The 19139-nt window shown below is 47.7% G+C and overlaps 4 protein-coding genes, 1 long non-coding RNA gene and 2 pseudogenes across 13 annotated transcripts; 3 read left to right on the forward strand and 4 right to left on the reverse strand.

Moving 5' to 3' along the window:
- Positions 1–1844: 1844 nt before the first annotated feature.
- LOC136516596 (uncharacterized) lies at positions 1845–2768 on the reverse strand. Its single transcript, XM_066510034.1, has 2 exons — positions 2296–2768; positions 1845–2226 (listed from the first exon to the last, which is right to left on the reverse strand). Exons 1-2 carry the CDS (start codon positions 2766–2768, stop codon positions 2223–2225), a joined length of 477 nt encoding a protein of 158 aa, XP_066366131.1. The 3' UTR covers positions 1845–2222.
- A 121-nt stretch (positions 2769–2889) lies between these two features.
- Positions 2890–5626, forward strand: LOC136516595 (glutathione S-transferase T1-like; annotated as a pseudogene).
- Positions 5627–5988: 362 nt separating this feature from the next.
- Positions 5989–11802, reverse strand: LOC136516650 (uncharacterized). 2 transcript variants are annotated; one of them, XM_066510099.1, is made up of 10 exons: positions 11414–11802; positions 11055–11147; positions 9948–10918; positions 9026–9114; positions 8710–8813; positions 8517–8616; positions 8361–8436; positions 8141–8255; positions 7540–8071; positions 5989–6702 (listed from the first exon to the last, which is right to left on the reverse strand). In XM_066510099.1, exons 1-10 carry the CDS (start codon positions 11664–11666, stop codon positions 6204–6206), a joined length of 2832 nt encoding a protein of 943 aa, XP_066366196.1. In that variant the 5' UTR covers positions 11667–11802; the 3' UTR covers positions 5989–6203. The 2 variants fall into 2 exon arrangements, with proteins under 2 accessions (XP_066366196.1, XP_066366195.1); XM_066510098.1 differs by having other exon boundaries at positions 11055–11158; positions 11414–11442.
- Positions 11803–11886: 84 nt separating this feature from the next.
- Positions 11887–13268, forward strand: LOC136516655 (uncharacterized). Its single transcript, XM_066510110.1, has one exon. The coding sequence runs from the start codon at positions 12370–12372 to the stop codon at positions 13264–13266; it is 897 nt and encodes a 298-aa protein (XP_066366207.1). The 5' UTR covers positions 11887–12369; the 3' UTR covers positions 13267–13268.
- A 176-nt stretch (positions 13269–13444) lies between these two features.
- Positions 13445–14659, reverse strand: LOC136516656 (uncharacterized). Of its 2 annotated transcripts, none has more exons than XR_010774094.1 (3): positions 14522–14659; positions 13856–14341; positions 13445–13581 (listed from the first exon to the last, which is right to left on the reverse strand). It is a non-coding gene; the product is annotated as an uncharacterized lncRNA (long non-coding RNA). The 2 variants fall into 2 exon arrangements; XR_010774095.1 differs by having other exon boundaries at positions 13492–13613.
- LOC136516653 (uncharacterized) lies at positions 14354–16196 on the forward strand (annotated as a pseudogene).
- On the reverse strand, positions 14673–19056 carry LOC136516651 (pentatricopeptide repeat-containing protein At5g52850, chloroplastic-like). Of its 7 annotated transcripts, none has more exons than XM_066510107.1 (8): positions 16786–19056; positions 16241–16358; positions 15758–15793; positions 15602–15661; positions 15433–15505; positions 15221–15303; positions 14945–15122; positions 14708–14830 (listed from the first exon to the last, which is right to left on the reverse strand). In XM_066510107.1, exon 1 carries the CDS (start codon positions 19016–19018, stop codon positions 16973–16975), a length of 2046 nt encoding a protein of 681 aa, XP_066366204.1. In that variant the 5' UTR covers positions 19019–19056; the 3' UTR covers positions 14708–14830; positions 14945–15122; positions 15221–15303; positions 15433–15505; positions 15602–15661; positions 15758–15793; positions 16241–16358; positions 16786–16972. The 7 variants fall into 7 exon arrangements, with proteins under 7 accessions (XP_066366199.1, XP_066366204.1, XP_066366203.1 ...); XM_066510106.1 differs by having other exon boundaries at positions 15433–15530; XM_066510102.1 differs by having other exon boundaries at positions 14673–14786; positions 15602–15793.
- Positions 19057–19139: the final 83 nt, after the last annotated feature.

The raw sequence follows: 19139 nt of genomic DNA on the forward strand, positions 1-19139 counted from the left end.
GAATATGGACAAGGCTACTCCAGTAACGCAGTCAAAAGCCTTGTGAAAGTCGAGCTTAAGAATGATAGTGGGGGAATTACGCCGGTAACAGCAGTGGAGCAGGTCAGCAGCGTAGGCAAAACTTTCAGCGATGCAACGACCAAGAACGAAGCCGGATTGATCGCTGCTGACAAGGGAGGGAATAAAAGGCTGAAGCCTGCTCGTGAGGACTTTGGAAATGCATTTGATCGTGGAGTTCTGAAGGGCAATAGGTCTGAAGTCCCGAGCTTCGCGTGCATTAACTTTTTTGGGAAGGAGAACAAGGTAGGAGCGGTTGATGCGTTCAAGGTCAGCGGAATGCATATAGAAAGAATCAACAAGGCAAAGATATCAGAAGAGGTGAGGCCCAGGTAGTTTTGAAGAAGGAAGGGCCGAAACCGTCGGGCCCGGGGCTACCATTGGAGTGCATGTGGCGGAGAGCGAGATGGATCTCAACAGTGGTGAAAGGGATGTCAAGGTGACTGAGGGGGGGGGGGGGGGGGGGGGGGGGGGGGGGGGGGGGGGGCTCAGGATAGAGGCTGTCAAGGTGGAAACTCCAATTGGTGCCCCTAACACACCCCATCAGATTGTGATAGAAGACGTGGAGAATGGTAGCTTTCTGATCATGGTTATGCAGTTCACAGCCATCATGCTCAATAACCTGAATTTTGTTCCGACGGCGACATTGGTTTGCACAAGCATGGAAGTACCGGGTATTTTCGTCACCTTCAATGGCTGCCCTGACCTTACTGCGCTGCTTCTAGAGAGTCAGCTTGGCTTGGTTAACTCTACTCAAAAGATTGACAATTATGGTGCGAAGAGTGGCTTCAGAAGTAGATAGGGGGCGAAGCTCCTCGACACGATCAAGAAGATTGATAACAATCTTGCAGCCAGTTTCCTGTTGGGAGATATGCGGAAACTTTTCCTCCAAGTCCTGAGAGCAGACCGGGTGCTTTTAAGCTTAGCTGCAATGACAGCAGCGGGGTCACTATTACCGGTCCAACAATTCCAAGCAGAGGCCACAACATCAGAGAACCCAGGAGAATGGATCCAATAGTTTTCAAAGCGAAAGATGGCAGATTTGGGGATGGTCGCAGAAATATCAATTTTAAGAGGAACGTGATCAGAAGTAGTTCTGGTAAGAGAGGATAGGATAGTGTTAGGAAGGAGCTCATCCCAACACAGATTGATGAACACTCTGTCCAGCCGCTCCAGGGTGGGGTTAGCCGTTTATTAGTCCAGGTATACTTTCTGTCCATGAGGGGCAGCTCAATGAGGCACATGTCATTGACACAATCGTTGAAGGATTCAGCTTCAGCAAAGCGAAAGTTACTGTTATTTTTCTCATGGCCATAACGAATCATATTGAAATCACCGCCCAACATCCAAGGGGTATTAGGAGGGGAAACAATGGACCTGAGCTCCTCAAGGAAATCGGGTCTGAGCTCAGGGGTGGCAGGAGCATAAATGTTGGTGATGAAGACAGAAAAGTTAGTGGTGGTGGAGGAGAGGTGGAAAAAAAAAGGGAGTGCGGTGTAGCAGAGGTGCCCAAAGAACTGAAAAGGGAATCCGGCCAGGCAGTAAGGATGCCACCGGAGGTGCCGTTGGCAGGAGAGAACTGGAAGCAGTTAAGACGGCGAGGAAGAAAGGAGTGAAGCTTGAGAGGGGGGATGTCAACAAGCTTAGTCTCTTGGAGAAGGACCAAGGTTGGATTAGAGGAGAGGAGCTCAGCAAGGACATCACCACATTTTTCAGAGTCACCCAGACCTCTAACATTCCAACTGCAAGCAGAAAGGCTTCTATTCATAAGCAAAGTTGTACAACGTCTTCTTCAGACAGTGCAAACAGGCCACTGACTGGATTACAACACTATTCCACAGGTGGTGACCTGGGTACAGGGCACCTGGGTTCAGGACTCTACAAGACGTTGTGACATCACTGACAAGCCAACTTAAAGGAAAAGACACCCTTACAACGCCTACAGGAGACAAAATTGGAGGCCGGGGACCTCGAGACTAGGCGATCCACAGGATGGAACCAGGCGTAGGACTGTCTGGCAGTGCTGCGGGTAGCACTCGCCACAGGGATGCAGATGGACTTGGACTTCATTCTTCTGCGGACGGCGACGCCGTCACACCGAGAAGCACGCCAGCTCTTCCTTGCTTGCACCACAGGCCTCAGCAATCTCGGTGAGGGAGTCATCATCAGCTGAAGGATAATAGGGATCAGATAAGAGATAGGAATGAGAGAGTGCATTACGTACGCGACGAGACGCACCAGTACTGGTGGTTTCTGCGGCGGCGGAGGCGGCTGCTGCTTCTTGAGAGAGAGAAAAATACTGTTCCATGCTGAAAATTAGCGGTGAACTCTAGCAGCCTTGTCCTCTGGCCCTCTGGGTGCTCGAAGTCCGGCTCCTCCTTAGCCTTGAGCCTGATGCTCCTGCGCAGCTTGCGGGCACTGTCCTCGGCCCTCCTGCGCCTTGCACGCTTCTTGCGAGCAAGACTCACATGCTCCTCATCAGTGGCTGCATCGTCAACTTGGGCGGCGACCTCATCAACTGTGTTCTCCTGCATCTCAGGGACTCCACCAAGGCAAGGCCAGAATAGGAGGCTAAATCTGAGTGCTTGCAGTGGCTCTGGTGGGATAGGGAGTGGCACGCCTGGTGTTAACTGGACGCACAGGTTAGGAGGCGAAGCAGAGACTTCCCATTCCAGGACAGTGGCAACCAGATTTTCAGGAGCAGCAGGCATTTGAGTGGGTGGGTTGCCGATGGGGTGCCAAAAGTGTAGTTGGAGAAGTCAGGCATGGGGTTGGCGTCGGCCCAGGTACGGATGGAATAGATTTTAGCGATGCCAGCAGGCCCACTCCCATCTTTAGTTGCAGGGTCTTTCACTTTTTGGTTTTTGCGTCTGCGCTCGTCCGCGTTCTGCCTGTCTTATCCGTCGTGCAGCAGGAGAAGAGCAGATTTTAGCAGAGCAGCAAGGGTCGGAGAAGCCTCCCCAAGCTTCGCTAATCGCTATGCAGCCCGTCAAGGTGTACGCCGACCGGCGGTCGCAACCCTCCCGAGCTGTCATCATCTTCTGCAGGTATTGCTGTGGCTCCGTTCCTTTCGGTTCCCCTAGTCTTGTCCGGCCGCCGATTATTGATGCCCGCCACCGTCTTGCAGGGTGAACCAGATCGATTTCGAGGAGGTCACGGTGGATCTGTTCAAGTCTCAGCACCTCACCTCCGAATTCAAAAGTACCATCCTCAGACCCTTTCCGACTGTCTCCAACAACAGGTAGCCAAACGAGACCCATTCACCGATTTAGGTCACGCACAATAGGAACTGCACAACTATCTGATGCTAAAAGGAAATTTCTAGACCTTCCAATAAATCTGTTTAATTACTTAATGATATAATTAGGATCACCCGGTTACATTACTATTCTATTCTATTATATGCAATTATTTTTGTACATCCTAGTTGTAGCTGTGATACTTGATGTTTTATGATGGAAGTTTTCCTTTTGTGACAGTCATGCTATTTTGAGGTATCTTGCATCGGTGTTCCCTGGAGTTGCAGATCACTGGTGCGTTACATATTAGTAGTGACACTAAAGTTATCTTATTTCCACAAGTGTTGCTTTATCTTTTTTATTTTTATGAATATTATGCCTTTTTATCGGCATTGTTTTACATAATAGTAATGACACTGAGCTGTGTCTTAATGTAGCTGTAGCCATTTTATATGTGTCACAAGTACTTTTAGTCTTAGTTGGAGTCTTTTAACCATTGGATCGTTCAAGTTAAATGCGAGTATAATAATTAATTAGTAACATTTTAGATTAGATACCACTAGGGTTCGAACCAAGAGAGAGGACAACAATGTAGTGACCTCTCAATTATAGGTTCCCTACCCGTCAAATGTCCTCTATAAACATACTCTCTCTCTCTCCCTGCGCACATGTTAAAGGTTAAACAGTGTCGTGAAAACTCAAAAGTACCGTGCCCCTCCCTCCGATGCCCTCTTCTCCCTCTCCAATGAATCTAAACCTATAACAGATAGATCATTAGAATATCTTAGTTTTCTATAACAGGGGATAATGTTCAAAGCATATTGTTTTGTGGAGGGTGACTATTTCAGTTTTGTAAGAAGTGTTAGGCTCAGTAGGGTGCTGTCCAGCACCTAATCCCCAATTGGGTAGTTGGTACTAGGTGCCTAGGCAAGAGGGTGCTGTCTAGATTGCCTAGGTGGCAGATTCTCTTGAAATGTTTTGTTTTCATGGCTTTACTGGGACATGATAATGTACTAGTCTGTTGTGATGAGAATTATATACATCATTTTGGTAATTTTATAGTGACTGTGATATCTTTTTTGATATAGGTATCCTGCTGACTTGTTCACTAGAGCTAAAATTGAGTCAATCTTGGATTGGCATCACACAAATTTGCGTCGTGGTGCAGGTGAGATCCAGCATTACTCATGGTTGGTTCCTCTAGGAAATTGTGGCGAAATCATTCATCATGTAGGTTGCTTGGTTTGCATTCAATGATGGGTTAGTTCATAATCGGGTCATCCCATATTTTCCTTATTTTTGTACCAGCCTGGTGCTTATAAGAGACACGTTGATTGTAGACCAGCCCATTCTATTCCTCAAGCTGAACAAGTGGGTTATGCTTGGAGTTGGCATTGAATGCTTATTGACCATTGTTTTCCTCAAAGCAGAACCTTAGATGTGTTTACAAGAGATTATGCCAATTGAGTTTACCTGTTAGTGAAATGGAGCGATGCTTCAATCAAACCTGTAATAAGAGTATCTACATATTCTGCAGCCACATAATCACATATATAAATTTGTCTCAACTAATAAGCCCACTAGATTGTTTGTACGTGTGCAGCAACCGTTGTACAGCACACTGCATTGGCTCCCTTTCTTGGTCTTACGACAAGCCCTGAGGCTGTAGAACAAGCAGAGAAACTTCTAATGCAGTCGCTGGGGGTGATTGAATCGGTGTGGCTGAAAGGTGATACAAAGTTCTTGCTAGGTAACCCCCAGCCATCGATTGCAGATCTGAGCCTTGTTTGTGAGATAATGCAATTGGAGGTATGCCTGTTTCCTGCTGTTGCTATCTAGAGTGTTATGAGATTTTTTTTTGCTTAAAAACTGCAATGTGGCTTTGCAGATCCTTGGCGATGAGGTCCGTGGCCGATTTCTGGGAGCTCATGAGAAGATCCTCATCTGGATGGATAAAGTGAGGAAAGCCACGAGCCCTCATTTTGAGGAAAGCCCACGAGCTCCTTTTCCAAGTGAAGGCACGCATGCTGCAAAGGAAGGCTGCCGCATCAAACCAGGCTTTTGAGCCAAGCACAAAGCTCAAAATAGCATCGAAACTCTGACCAAGGGGCAAGGGTTGTGCTTGTTCAGTTGTTCTAGTACTAGGGTTGAAGCCTTGAAGGGGAACATACTGTTGTAAGTATATAGAGTACTCCAGACCTCGAGGGAAAGCAGAATAAGTGACAGGAAGAGCTATGAACATTGTGGTGCACTGTGTGGATCAAGTAACCCACCACCCTACCGAATGGGTTCCTTTCGTTATGGAAAGAGAACAATACTGGACTTGTGTATGAGAATCGGATATCTATCAGGGTGCAAACCACATCTCAGTGCAACCTATGAAAACCCCATTAAAGCCATACTTAGGAGTTTTCAAAAAAATTGAAACTATGCACACCAATAGTGCATCTGTCACAAAATTTGAGATTCAAACTTGTTTTTGCAAAAAAATCATATGAAAATAACAAATTTCATTTGCATATGCACTAGAGGACAAAATTCCCTGGCTAAATCATTATTTACTTGCTTAACAGTCATGCATCATTTAGGTTTAATAATAATTATTATTATATCTATTTGGATTTGGAATTTGGACCTGTGGTTCGGTGCCTTTGAACCCTGCTCATGCCCTCATCGTATAACAATAATAAAAGACAAGAAGCGGCAGCTCATCCTGCCCAGGTTTTCAAGAGCAAAACTATGAGGATTCATCAATCCTGTCTGTACACAGCACGGACTTATTCCACGGAACTACTACTGTTCGTTCCAGCATGACTGCAGTAAACTCTGTAACACCCACCACCCCAAAAATTTATTCCAAGGGAATATTTACTATTGTTCTTGGTACAGAGGCGACACAGCCTCCCTCTAGTCTGATGTCTTGAATCTGTGTGAAAACTTCTCCAGGCCGTCCTTGCACTCTTCCATTACCCTCTTCGACTTATCTCCAAGGGTTGCACCAAACGCAGATACACTGCCCTGCACTTCTGCTGATACCTTGTTTGCCTTGGAAGCAGCAGAAGCCCCAAACTCGGTACACCACTGCCTTGCATCTGCAGCTTGCTGCTTTAGGCTTGCAATGAAGGACCAAACATGTTGCATCACTCTCTCCAGCGCACCACGAGACCGCACTTTCATCTCAGCAGACATTGACTTTAGCTTCTCCAGCAAAGATTCTGCCCGGTTGATAGCCTCGTCAACTGGATGTTCTTTGCCAGCCTTAGCCCATGTGACTCCTGCTGAAGCGTCATCCTGGAGTCCTCCTTCAACAACAACTTTGATTCCTTGACGCTCCCATTGGTTCCGGGCCTCCTCAAGGGCCCGTGCATGCTCTCGGGCCTTTTTGGCTTCCTCCTCTGCCCAAGCCCTGGTTAAAGAGGGTGTGTCAATTTACATCGGATAGCTGGCATCTCATCACATAAAAAAAAAGTGTTCTGACGGAGCCTATTAGCTAATATCATGCGGTATGAAATGCAGATAATGAAAAGTTAACAGTCCTGCAATTGAGGAGTTATCTTGCATACACAAGCTGGAATCCAAAAGATACTCCCTCCACTCCAAAATGTAAGTCATTTTAGTTTTATCTGAGTCAAACATCTCTAAAGTTGACCAATTTACACAAAAAAATTGTGCCCACATCTACAACATCAAATTAGTTAAATTAAATCAACCATGAAATGTCTTGATAGGGCATTTATTTGGTACTGTAGATGTTACTTTTTCCATAAATTTGGTCAAAGTTAGAAATGTTTGACTTAGGACAAAACTAAATCGACCTACATTTGGAAGTGATTGGAACAGAGGTAGTAGTAAGCATGAACTTAGGGCCATATGTATTTTTTTAGTTCCAAAAGCGATCATATCTAGCAATCACTAGCAGAATTTTTATAATATTCTTTGTGATTATGTGATACCCTGGATGTTCTAAGTTTTCAGCATGATCGCTACAGTTAAAAGTCCCCAGAACAAAGTTGAGTGTCTAAAAGTCCAAATTATAAGCAATCGAGAGTTGAACCATAAACTATATGATATCCAGAATCATAAAAACTTCATCTTAACAGTTACACACTCAGCTAGATGAGAAACCAATAACAACCTTGTCTATACTAGCATGCAGAAATACTATACGACAAAAGAAGGGTTGGGGTTCAGGGTTCGAAACCAAATTTAGTGCAGATAAATCTCAGATGTCAAGAATTCTTGCCTTGCCATAGATAGCGCCTTCCTCTCCACTTCAAGCTCATATTGAAGTTGCACAACAGCCAAGTTATCATTCTCAATTTCCTTTTGGAGTTTTTCAATCCTACTCTTCTCAAAGGAGACCTCCACCTTCTTGCTCAGTACATTCTGCAGCTGTTCCTCTACTTCACTCCTCAACTTCAACAGAACTTCCATTTCAGATTCAACAGCAGCTCTGCCCCTGAGCAGAATGTTCTTCTCTTCCTCTCTTTCTGCCCTCAACCTATCCAGCCCCATCCTAGCTTCTTCAACTAGTTTTTCAAGGGTCTCTACCTTTCCTCTTTCCTCCTTAAGCTCCCTTTCAAACCTTGCATTAAGATCTTTCTCAACCTGAGCAACCAATGCACCATGTGCATTTACAGCTGCTTCAGCTATTTTCTCTGCCTCAATACGAGCAACCTCCTCCAGAACCACTTCACCAGAATCACCAGTTGAAATTGCTAGGGCAGCTTGTCCCTTCGTCACAGGTTTGTTCGGTTGGAAAAGTCTTGTGAAACCTTCAAGAGAAGAGCTTTAGTGATAGCCCTGAATCCACACCAGGAAGACCAATTATATAAAGAGCTTACCGAAGGAAAGAGCTGTAATGCTCTGGTCTGCAGCACCCAAGTCAGCGACCAAAGCTGGCCAGGCAGCTGTGTTTATCTTATCGATGTCTATATAGCCAGATACTTTGAACAAACACTGCCCAGAGAGAGAGAGAGAGAGCACATTAACGTAAGCATAGACAGCTGATGTCAAGATAGAAATCATAGAATTTAGATGATAAAAATATTTTATATTTCTTACATTTCTGTCAACTTCAGGCAGTTGCCTCTTATCCAGGGCCATTTTCCAACTCACAAGGTCTTGACGTGACAAAGGACTGAAGGGAAGACAACTGATTAGGATTTAGGAATTTGATAGAGCATACGAGGGAGGCACATACAATTGAAATATCATCACCTCTCAGGGGAAAACAAGATATGATTGCCATGAACATCTTCTGGGATATTCATATCAGATCTTGAAAGCTTGCTAGAAATCAATCCAGCTTCTGCTAGGCCTATGGGTATATTAAAATGAACATGAATGACATAACATTACACAATGATGATTCACTAATCCATACATAAACTTGCTTCAAGACATGCCTCACCTTGTATGAAGGGGAAATCAGGATCTTCAGGTGTGATATCATCAAATGCAAGTTCAGTGACATTATCAATATACATTGCTGGATACACTTTCGAGAAAGTGTTCCTGTTTGGAAACCACAAGAATAAGCTGGTTAACAGAATAATCACTTAAGAGAGCAAAAACTGAAAATCTAACAGCACGAGGCAATAACCTTAAACTTATCAAGAATGTGAAGGCATTTGCTCAAATAGGACAAAAGAGAAACGGAACCATACTGCATATTTGCAACAAGTACTTGGGAGGTCAACTGATACAAAGGAATAATAGATATGCACCTTGAAAGGCAATTGCTCGCGACTACCAACCATCGAGCATACTCACGCCGGGTACACAAGTCACCAGCTCGAGCACTGGGTTCGATCACCTTAGAAGAGGACAAATTATTAGGCAAAGGAGTTCCATATAGTTTCAAAGATTGTCTATCTAACCAACTCCATTCTATAGTTTACATCATGCAAATGCGATGGCGCAAGATATGACATGACACTTATCCACAATGGGTGAGTTTCGATTGAGGAAAAAGTTGGATGGGATGAGCCAATTTTTTGTTTGGTTCAATGGATGAGGGGTGGATGGGATGAGAATAGTCAACTATTTATATCTCTTAACTTCAAATAATAATAACAGTTAATGGTAATACAAATCAATGGGCAATAAACACTAATATTTTCATGGTTACTATTAATTTATAACAGAATAGGTTAATTATCATTAACTTTACTCCAATAAACACTAAGTAACAGCAAAGTAGACTAATTTCCATAATTAACACTAATGTCTATATGGTAACCCATTACTAATTAACAACAAAATAGACTAATTATCACTAATCAGTTATTCAAGATCAAGGTTAGCGAAGGTGGATGGTCTCTGGCCATATTTTGCTAATCATCTATCAAAATATTCCCTTGATATGGATTTCCTATCCACCCTGCTCCAGTGCTCCTAAACCAAACACCTCAAGAGCGCCATCTCCCATCAAACAAACAAACACATCCAATCCCAAAGGAAGTTCAGGTTACGGCCCAACCCTCCGCTCAGCAAACAATATTGGTTCAGGGCCAAATAGAGGTTTTTATATATCCTTATTAGACCATCCAAAGGTTACAGACAAAACAAAGAACCATTCAGAGATAAAAAAAAAAGAGAGAGAGAGAATCATCACCAAACTGAGTGACAGTGACTCCCGAAAGATACCTTTAGAATTTGCAGTGCAGCTATAGCATTTTCCTGGGTTGGGTCAACAGAAGCTGGAACCACAATCTGCCCCACGGGCACCTGTGAAGCAGTGGATACTATAGAGGGGGCAGGAATTCCAGGAGAAGAAAAATATTGGTCAGGTGGTGTGGACTCGAATGGTTTGTTTTGCTTTTCTAATTCACTTTCTCTTTTATACAGATCTTCTACTATAGTTTCCTCCCCATCTCCTGGCTCACTGGTCCCCATAGCCATAGATAATTCATTTGATCCAAGTGGATGCATCTCATCGGCGCTTACATGTTCCATATAATCAGGCAATTCGGATGGAGAAAGTTCATCTTTGTCATGAGTTTGTGGGTTCTGCTCGATACCTTTGTCTTCTGGGTGAAATGCAGCAGCAACGGCACTGTCAGAGATGTCTTGGATGGGCACAACACCATCTGAATCTAGCACCATTGCATCTGAAGTTAAAGTTTCATCCAAATGCTCGTTTTCTAGCAAAGCCATTTTGAGATCTGATGTTTCTTCTACATTTGGAATTCCCTCCGAGGGGCCTGCAGCATCAAGTGTGCTAGATGGTGCAAAAGAAACCTGAGCATATTCAGATGAGATGGGCAGAGAAGGAGGTGATGCTGGATTTTGATTACCATCGGATGCAATGAGATTGTCAAACTGATGTGCTTCTTCACCGACAACATGGTTACCGTTAGTAACAGGCTCAGTGTTCTGTAACGGGTGCCCCACTTCATGTTCAGCTGGCACCCCAGGAACCTCCTCGTTTGACTGTAGAGGCATCAGGAATTCATCTGTACCTTTTGTTTCATCAAGGTTGTCATTGTTTTCCTCCCAATCCGTTGGTAAGGAAGCTTGGGCATCTTCTTCCCTGATAGCATCATCCTCTTTGTGGGAGTGATAATCAGAGTAAGATTCCGTGGCAGCCGTCTCTGTAGGCAAGTTTTGCATTTTTGCTGCATAGAGAAGCGACAGAAAGCAGCAAAGTGAGCAGGGTAGAGAGGCTTTGGTTCTTGGAGATGGAATGAAAATGTAGGATGTTTTTGCTAGGTAGGGGTTAGTAGAAAGCAAAGAAAGGGAAGAGATAAATACCAGCTGCGTGGTTGCCACTGCTTCTGATGGAGACGGCAGCAAAGGTAAGGCCGGCGAGGAAGAAAAAGGCAGCAAGTCCAGGTCCTAGAAGCCCTGAGGAGGAGCTACCATATCCGAGTGTCAGCAATCCACAGGATCAGTAATAAACTTATTTGAAATTCGATTAATTCGGGTGCAAGTCCTGCCTAGATTGGATTGGCATCAATCAACTCAAAGGTTTAGCTAGCTAGATAGCTAGGGTCCGTGGATGGGTGCGGGTGGAGTGGAGCTGTGACTGTTTGGAATTAATATACTATAATGGATGGATGAGTAAGTAAGGATAAGGAGGAGCAGAAGATAATGGATGGAGTGAGTCTCACCTCCTGCTGGCCCGAACCCTAGAGTAGATCTGTCGCCGCCGTCATCGGCGCTATCGGAGGACCAGCCAGCGAAGGAGTTGGGCGGGGACGAGCCGGGACCGGGAGACGCTCGGACGGGGCGCAGGCGCAGGCGCGGGGTCGAGAGGAGGAGGAGGACCCGAGCAGGGAGTGGAGCAGGGGCCGGGCGGCGAAGAAGGTGGAGCTGGAGACAGCATGCCATCTTGGCCGGGTAGGCAGCGACAGGAGCGGGCATCTTGTTCTTGTGGCCGGGTGCGGGGAGGCAGGCAAGCTGAGAAGAGAGGCACGTGGTGGTGGTGCTGCTGCTGCTGCTGCTTCGGCTCCTTTTGCTCTGCTCGGCTGCCTGGCCGTCGCCGGAGCAGGAGGACGACGACGACGGCGTATAGAGATAGATAGGGTGTGAGCTGAGCACCCACCAACTTAATACTGCTCCTGCGGTCCAAGTCCTTCTCTTTTTTTTTTATTTGATTTGATTTGAGGATGTCCTGGTCCTAGTAATCTACTCCTATGGATGGTGGGAAGTGGGATTGGATGGGATGCGATGGACATGAACGAAAACGGCCCAGCCCATCTTTCGTGTCCTCCAGTCCTCCCCCGGTTTGGCCGCTCGCCCGCTGGCTGTGCCTGGCACTAGGGAGGGGGTGACAATCTATCATTTTGTCCTTGGATCGATTTGCTTAATACTGTAATTGGATTGGAGTAGGTAATAGGTAATCAAAAAATTCCTCCTCTTGGATGGAATCGAATCAATTCTATCCTAACAATATTTCATGCAATCCAGTTCAGTTCAACAGATCGAGGAGACCACCACGACGACGACTGACGCGACGGATTCAGGCAGAAATTTGTTTTGAATGATTAATCACAGAAGAAGAAGAGGCGTAAACGAGGCGAAGGCCGGCGCGGCGACGTGACAGGACAGGCCACGACACCGATCGATGGCGCACGTCCTGCACAGCTTCTGGCGACGCCACCGGTGGACGGCCCTGCGCTCCCTGCTCCTTGTCGCGCTGCTCCACCGCCTCCATTTCTTGGCCTTCCTCGCCGCCGCCTCACCCGTCTGGCTGCTCACCGCCTTCCTTCTCGGCGCCGTCCTCGTCAACAGCGAACCCAACGTCCCCCTCGCAGCGGCATCAAAGGATGAGGACCGCCACCTCTACAAGAAGATCCGCCGCCACCAACCGGTCATGGGGGGCAGCGGCAGCGGCAGCGGCAGCTGCTCTGACGACGACAACGAATCCTCGGTCACAAGCATGGAGGACGTCGAAGACGTGGAGGACCACCTCGTCGTCGACAAAGCGGAGGAGGAAGAGGTGGTCAAGGCGGCCGTTGCCTGGACGGCGGACGACGAGCACAGCATCCAGAGCATCGGGTCGCTGGAGCTGGAGAGGGACGCCAGGCTGGAGAAGCTCATGTCCAGGCGCACCACACATCGGAACCTCATCGACCTCGACGTCCACATTCCCGCCGTGATGGCGCCTAGGACCAAGAACCCCTTCGACCTCCACCACCATTCTTCTTCTTACTATGATGATGGCCATGGCGCAGCCGCAGCCACCGCGATGGACGCTGCCCCCGGCTCCGCCCCGTCATCCCTGCTCGGTCAGCACACCAACCCCTACGATGATATCCATATCCAGCAGCAAAGGGAAAGAGATAGGGATCCCGACGAGGAGGACACAGAGGATGATAAGAAAGCGGCAATGCTGAGACGGCACGAGAGCTTCACGGCCGGCGCAGCCACTCTCGCCCGGCCATCGCGCTTCAAGCCCTACTTTGTCGCCGACGTCGCGGAGGGAGACGGTGGCGGCAGGGGCGCCGGCAGCGACAACTAACTCCAACTCCAACTCAAGCCCGTCATCCTCAACGGCCAGCGATCACCAGACTCAACAAGAAGCCGCAGTCAAAGTAGAAGAGGCACCTGCGGCATCGACGTCGCCGTGCGCGTGGGACGGCAAAGGGAACGGGATGGTGATGGCGGTGGACGTGGAGCTCATCAGTGACTCCTCTGACGACGACATGTCGCTGCAGGGTGACGATGCCACCGGCGGCAGCCTGAACAATGCTCGTGATCACTCGGATGACGACGAGGACTCGTTCGAGGTGGAGAGCATCACGCAGCAAGTAGCTGCAGGTAGGTACCTGCTCTTCTGCATTTTGGAGAAGCCTCAGCTATTGCTTGCTGCAAATGCAAATTGATGTGATGTGATGTGATGTGATGTGATGTGTGGACAAGCAGCAACTGCAGCCGCCCCGTGTGACTGCTGTTGTTGAGCCCGTGTCGCCTCCATCAGAGCAGGGGCACCGGCACCAGCAGCAGCACCACGAGGACGACGACAAAAAGGACGCGGGCATCGTCAGTGGCAGCAACGAGTCTACGCTGGCATCAGTGGAAGAGAACGAGAAGAGGGAGAGGGAGCTCACCGAGATCAGGGAGCACCACATCTTGGGCGCTGTTCCAGTCATTGACTCATCCGGCACCTCAGCTGGTGCTCGAGTTGGAGCTGCAGGTGCCGCGGTCGCAGCGGCCCCAACACCACCGGCAACTGCTGCTGCAGGACCACCACCTGTAGCAGCACCACCACAGCCGGCGGCAGCTGCAGCAGCACCAACACCACGGGCAACTGCTGCGGCGGCACCAACACCACCGGCAGCAGCTGCTGCTGCAGGACCACCACCTGTAGCAACACCACCACAACCAGCAGCAGCTGCAGCTGCACCAACACCACGGGCAACTGCTGCGGTAGCATCAGCACCACCATCAGGGAAGCTGAGCAGCAAATCCAAGGTGGCCTCCAAGAAGATAGACCCCAAGAAGGCTGTCTTCGGCTTCTTCCGAAAATAGTGAATGCTTTTCTATTCCTTTGTTTTTTTTTCTTTATTTACTGACAAGTCTTTCAAGTTTGTACTCTACACAAACAAAGAGCAGTAGGTGGTATAGCCAACCCAAGAAATAGATCAATTAAAGAGCAAACAATTCTCAAAAAAAAAAAAAAAGAAGAAGAAGCAAGTGTAAATGCATTACTAATTACTTACCAGTAAAAAGTATAAAAAGGTAGTTGGATTGGCTGCAGCTCTAAAGATTCTTACCAGTAAGCAGTTGGATTACATCCAAAGAAAGCAATCCCATGCTTATGTAGTAGATAGACAACAGCGGGATGGATGATGCTTTATTCTTCAACACACAGACCATCTTATTCTTAAACCACCAAGCAAGCAAGTTTGTCCAGCTGCAAGAACCTCGCACCCCTTCAGCTTCAGGCAGCCTCTTTCATCAAGCAAGCAAGCCCCTTCCCTATACTCACACATCCAACACCATGAACTCCACCTTGCCATCTATCTCCTTCCAATCTCCCTGTTTCAAGATCCAACCAGCTCCTCAGCCGAGTCTCTGGCCTCCTAGGAAACAGAGCACAACGAAACCAGGACTGTCTCTAAAGCTTATACGCGCAGCACTAGGACCAGACACTAATAGCGGATTCAACAATGCTGACCGCAGAGGTACCACCTTACCATCTTCACCCGTCAGATGTAGTTCAGGAGTTTTACTCCTCCCTCAATGAAAAGAACAGCAAACAACTCGATAAGTTGATGGCCCCTGATTGCATCGTCGAGGATACCGCTTATTATAAGCCACTGGATGCCAAGGTTAATTTCTCATCTGCTTCAGCTTTTCACATTCCAGTTACATCTACATGTTACATTGGAGCATCAGGCTTCCCAGGTTCCTATACTTAAGTTCACAAAAAGAAAAGAAAAGAAAAAAATCTGCATGCAGTGTACCCGTACCTACGTCAAACGATTGATGGAATCCATGGGAGAGAAGGTCAAATTTGCCATTGACGAGGTTTGTCAAGGTGCAGGGCGGACCGCTGCAGTAATGTGGCACCTTGGTAAGATCACTGTGAGTTTAAATTACAAAGTGATTGGAAAATCTGGTAGGACAATGATGCCGTCATATTGCTTGCTACAGAATGGAATGGATACATCATCCCCTTTACCAAGGGCTGCAGCTTCTACATATGCTCAGCAAATGGAGCGGTGCTTCTTATCAGGTAGCTGAGATCAACCCCTCTGTATTTCAGCCAAGCTCTTAGAACTGCGATATTGTTGGTTATGATTTGTACAGTTTGCAATAAGCAATGAAAAAGTAAACGTGCTTCCCTTTACCTGAGATAGCAATGATTCCACATACACTGCAGGAAAATTCACATCTTCGATGAGTCACCACTGAAGCCAGGAAAGTGGGCATTGGTAGGCACACTAATGAGTCTCCTGCTTTTGCTGCTCTATAAATCTGTATAAGTCCAATTGAACAAGCCATACCTTGCACTAATCATATCCCATGAAAAATTCCAATGCCTACAGGAAATACTCAACATTGTTACCAACTTAATCAACATGTTCGCCAAACTAGCTGAAGGTATGTGCTTCATAAAATCAACAAAAGTTCCGTATATACTGTTACTAGCTAAATCTAGCTAAGCATGCTGGTATGCCTACATGTTTCCTCAAGGATCCAGAAGCAGTAGTTCAACCATTCATAAAGCTCTACAAGTTTTATGTGCAGCCTTTTATCCTCCCCTTTCTTGCACATTGTACCCACTTCTGGACATATGTGGCTCGAGGATTGACTATGGTGCTACATATCTTGTATAACCTATATAAACGGCTTATGTAAAGAGCTAAAGTGACTGAATTCAGAAAAATAAATTTGCAAAGATTCATGTATTAGTATATTAACTTGATTTCATGCGCTCAAAAGATTAATAAAATTCCTTTATTGAAAAAAAACTATTAGTATATTACCAGTAACATCAGGAACAGGGGAGAAGCAACCAGCCCATGAGAACCAGATGTGCTATGGGGAGACTCCATGGCCCAGAAGTTTTCATATGATGTGATACTGGTTATCATATCCATGCTCCTAAGAAACAGAAATTGTCATCATTTCACTTTTGAAGGAAATGACTTTTAGCATAAGGATGTAGATATTCACATGAAATGGCTGCAAGGACCTGTGGAGTATAGAGCATTTACTTTGTTTAAGTCCTGATGTTTTATTAACAGCATTGAGAAAAATGTACCCTGAAAGGAAAGTGTTGCCTGAGAATTTCCCAATAATGGTTAACTGTCAGTTCTACTGTTGCATAATATATGCCAGTGTTGTCTAATGAATGTGACTATGTGTCCTTTAAAAGGAGATAATGTGCTACATTAAAGGTTGTGACGTTAAAGGGATATAATCAATTTCATAGAATGTATTGTGTGTGGTTTCTGTGCACTGAAATCTCCATAAATTCTTGACAGGGAAGTGTCTCCACAAGAAGAAATAAGCACACCCAGAATTTAACCTTCTTTTCATCCCAAGCTTAATGTGGAGCTCCTTTTCTTATATTGAAGAAATTGCACAGAGAGAATACATGCATTTCCTTGGGAAATGGGAATATTTAACAAGAACCCAAGCTCAGTTTTCAGCAATTGATTGGTAGCCCACAGCTTGGATACTTGCATCCCTGTTCATCCCACAAATATGTCTGTTCATCGTGATCTTGTATCCGAGGAGATGCCTGAAAGCATATTCCGTAACAGTGAATCTGATGGATCCCACTCTAGTGCCTTCTTGGCAATATATTCACCAACCACCTGTTCATTGTGGAGCTTGCAATATGCCAGCAGGGTCCTGTAAATTGACACGTCTGGCTGGACGGGCATGGCCTCGATGGTGTGTGCCACCTCTGTAAAGCGGCCTGCTCGTCCTAGCATATCCAGGAACCATGTGTAGTGGCTCTTTTGTGGGGGAACATCAAACATATTCGTCATAGAGTTGAAATGTTTGATGCCAATGTCAACTAAGCCACCATGGCTGCAGGCAGAAAGCACAACTGTGAAAGTGACCCCACCAGGCTGAGCTCCAGCCAAAATCATGTCTTCAAAAACTGACAACGCTTCAGTGTAAGAGCCGTTGAATGCCGTCCCGGAGATTATAGCATTCCACGACACGACACTGGGTTCCCTGATTGACTCAAAAGCACGCTTAGCATCTTCCAGACACTTGCACCTGCTGTACATGTTTATAAGGCTGTTGGAGAGAGATACCTGACCGCTCAATCCCAATTTCACTGCACAGCAGTGCAGCTGCTTCCCGGACTCTATGGATGCCAAGGTCGCAGCAGCAGAAAGGAAGCAAGCTAGGCTGAAACCGTCAATAGTAACCTCCTCGTGGAACATGTGAAGTATCAAGTCGAGTGCCCTGTGGTGAAGCCCGATCTGATTCAGCCCTTTGGCCAGGCTCGTGTATGTGAATCTGTCCCTCACGAATGACATTGTGGTAGCCACCTCCCACGCGTCATCCAGTCTTGCAGACCTTGCATACACATCAACCAACGAGTTCCCGACAGACACGTCCAATGACTCAGAGCTGGTCTTGAGCACATAGGCATGGATCTTTGCAGCGTGCAGACATGCATGTGCAGAGGTGCAGCCTTTCAGAAGAGTAGACAGGGTGAAGGAGTTGGGCTGCACCCTGGTAGCCCGCATACGAGCAAATGCCGCAAACGCCTCTTGTTCCCTGCCATGGCGCATGAGTCCAGAGATGAAGGAAGTCCAGGTCACCACATTGGGCATGTGAACCGCATGGAAAGCATGCAGCAAGTCGAGGGGACGTGCGGAGGACTTGCTGTACAAGTCAAGGAGCGCATTGCAAGCAGAGGTGTCGTGCTCCAGACGAGACTTGAAGAGGCGGGCATGGAGCTGCTGTCCGATGTACAGCGAGTGGTCCGCGGAGCAGGCAGCGATGAGCGCTGCGTAGGTGAAGGCATTGGGAGGCACCACAGAGCGTTCCATGTCACGGAACGCCAGCAGAGCAGGCTGAAGCTGGCCACGGCGCGTGTAGGCGGTGATAATTGCCGTCCAGAGAACGACATCGGTTTCGGGAGTGGCGTGGAGCACGGCGCGTGCGGAGACCATGGCGCCGCAAGCGGCGTACATGTAGACGAGCGCGGTCTTGAGGACCAGGCCGAGGTGGGGGGCCCAGCAGCCCCAGCGGAGGAGCTGCGCGTGGAGCTGGGTGCCGTGGAAGTGCAAGCGCATGGCGGCGCAGGGGGCGAGCAGCTTGGAGAAGGTGTGCTGGGTGGGCGCGCCAAGGGGGAGCATGCACGGGTAGAGCGCGAGCGCCCCGTGGCAGTCCCCGGCGCGGAGGAGGGCGGAGATCATGGCGGTGTAGGAGACGGCGTCTGGGCGCAGCATTTCGGCGAACACCCTGGTGGCGCTGTTCCAGTCCTCGCAGTCGGCGTAGAAGACGAGGAGAGAGCAAGCGAGGACGGGGTTGGAGGCGGCCAGACCACGACGGCACACCTGGGCGTGTATCTGGTAGGCGAGGCGGCGGTCGCGGCACCGGAGCAGGGCGGCATAGGCGAAGTGGTCGGAGGTAGCGACGGCGGGGTGGGTTCGGAGGACGCGGCGGAAGACGGTAAGCGCGGTGGCGTGGCGACCGGAGCGCGCGTGGCCAGCTACGGCGGCAGCCCAGGAGGAGGCGAGGCGTTGCTGGCGGAAGACGGCGAAGAGCGGCGATGGCTGCCATGGCATGTCGCTGGGCGGCGGCGGCGGCGGTTCAAGGTGGCATATCTACTAAGGGCCAGCCCGAAACGGTCCCAAGCCGGAAACCATTCCATACTTTATACTGCACTGGAAATATTTTTGGTTGTTT

This window comes from Miscanthus floridulus, chromosome 17, assembly GCF_019320115.1.
Source record: "Miscanthus floridulus cultivar M001 chromosome 17, ASM1932011v1, whole genome shotgun sequence".
In the NCBI taxonomy this organism is placed as follows: Eukaryota; Viridiplantae; Streptophyta; class Magnoliopsida; order Poales; family Poaceae; genus Miscanthus; species Miscanthus floridulus.

What these genes read in the sequence shown, in the direction of transcription:
- LOC136516651 (XM_066510102.1), bottom strand. Translation starts at nt 19,018, where the DNA reads ATGCCATGGCAGCCATCGCCGCTCTTCGCCGTCTTCCGCCAGCAACGC.
- LOC136516655 (XM_066510110.1), top strand. Translation starts at nt 12,370, where the DNA reads ATGGCGCACGTCCTGCACAGCTTCTGGCGACGCCACCGGTGGACGGCC.
- LOC136516650 (XM_066510099.1), bottom strand. Translation starts at nt 11,666, where the DNA reads ATGCCCGCTCCTGTCGCTGCCTACCCGGCCAAGATGGCATGCTGTCTC. An exon ending in CAGTGGCAACCACGCAGCTG is followed by an intron (nt 10,919 to 11,054) that starts GTATTTATCTCT and finishes TTCTCTATGCAG; the next exon opens with CAAAAATGCAAAACTTGCCT. An exon ending in TGCCTGAAGTTGACAGAAAT is followed by an intron (nt 8,256 to 8,360) that starts GTAAGAAATATA and finishes CTCTCTGGGCAG; the next exon opens with TGTTTGTTCAAAGTATCTGG.
- LOC136516596 (XM_066510034.1), bottom strand. Translation starts at nt 2,768, where the DNA reads ATGCCTGCTGCTCCTGAAAATCTGGTTGCCACTGTCCTGGAATGGGAA.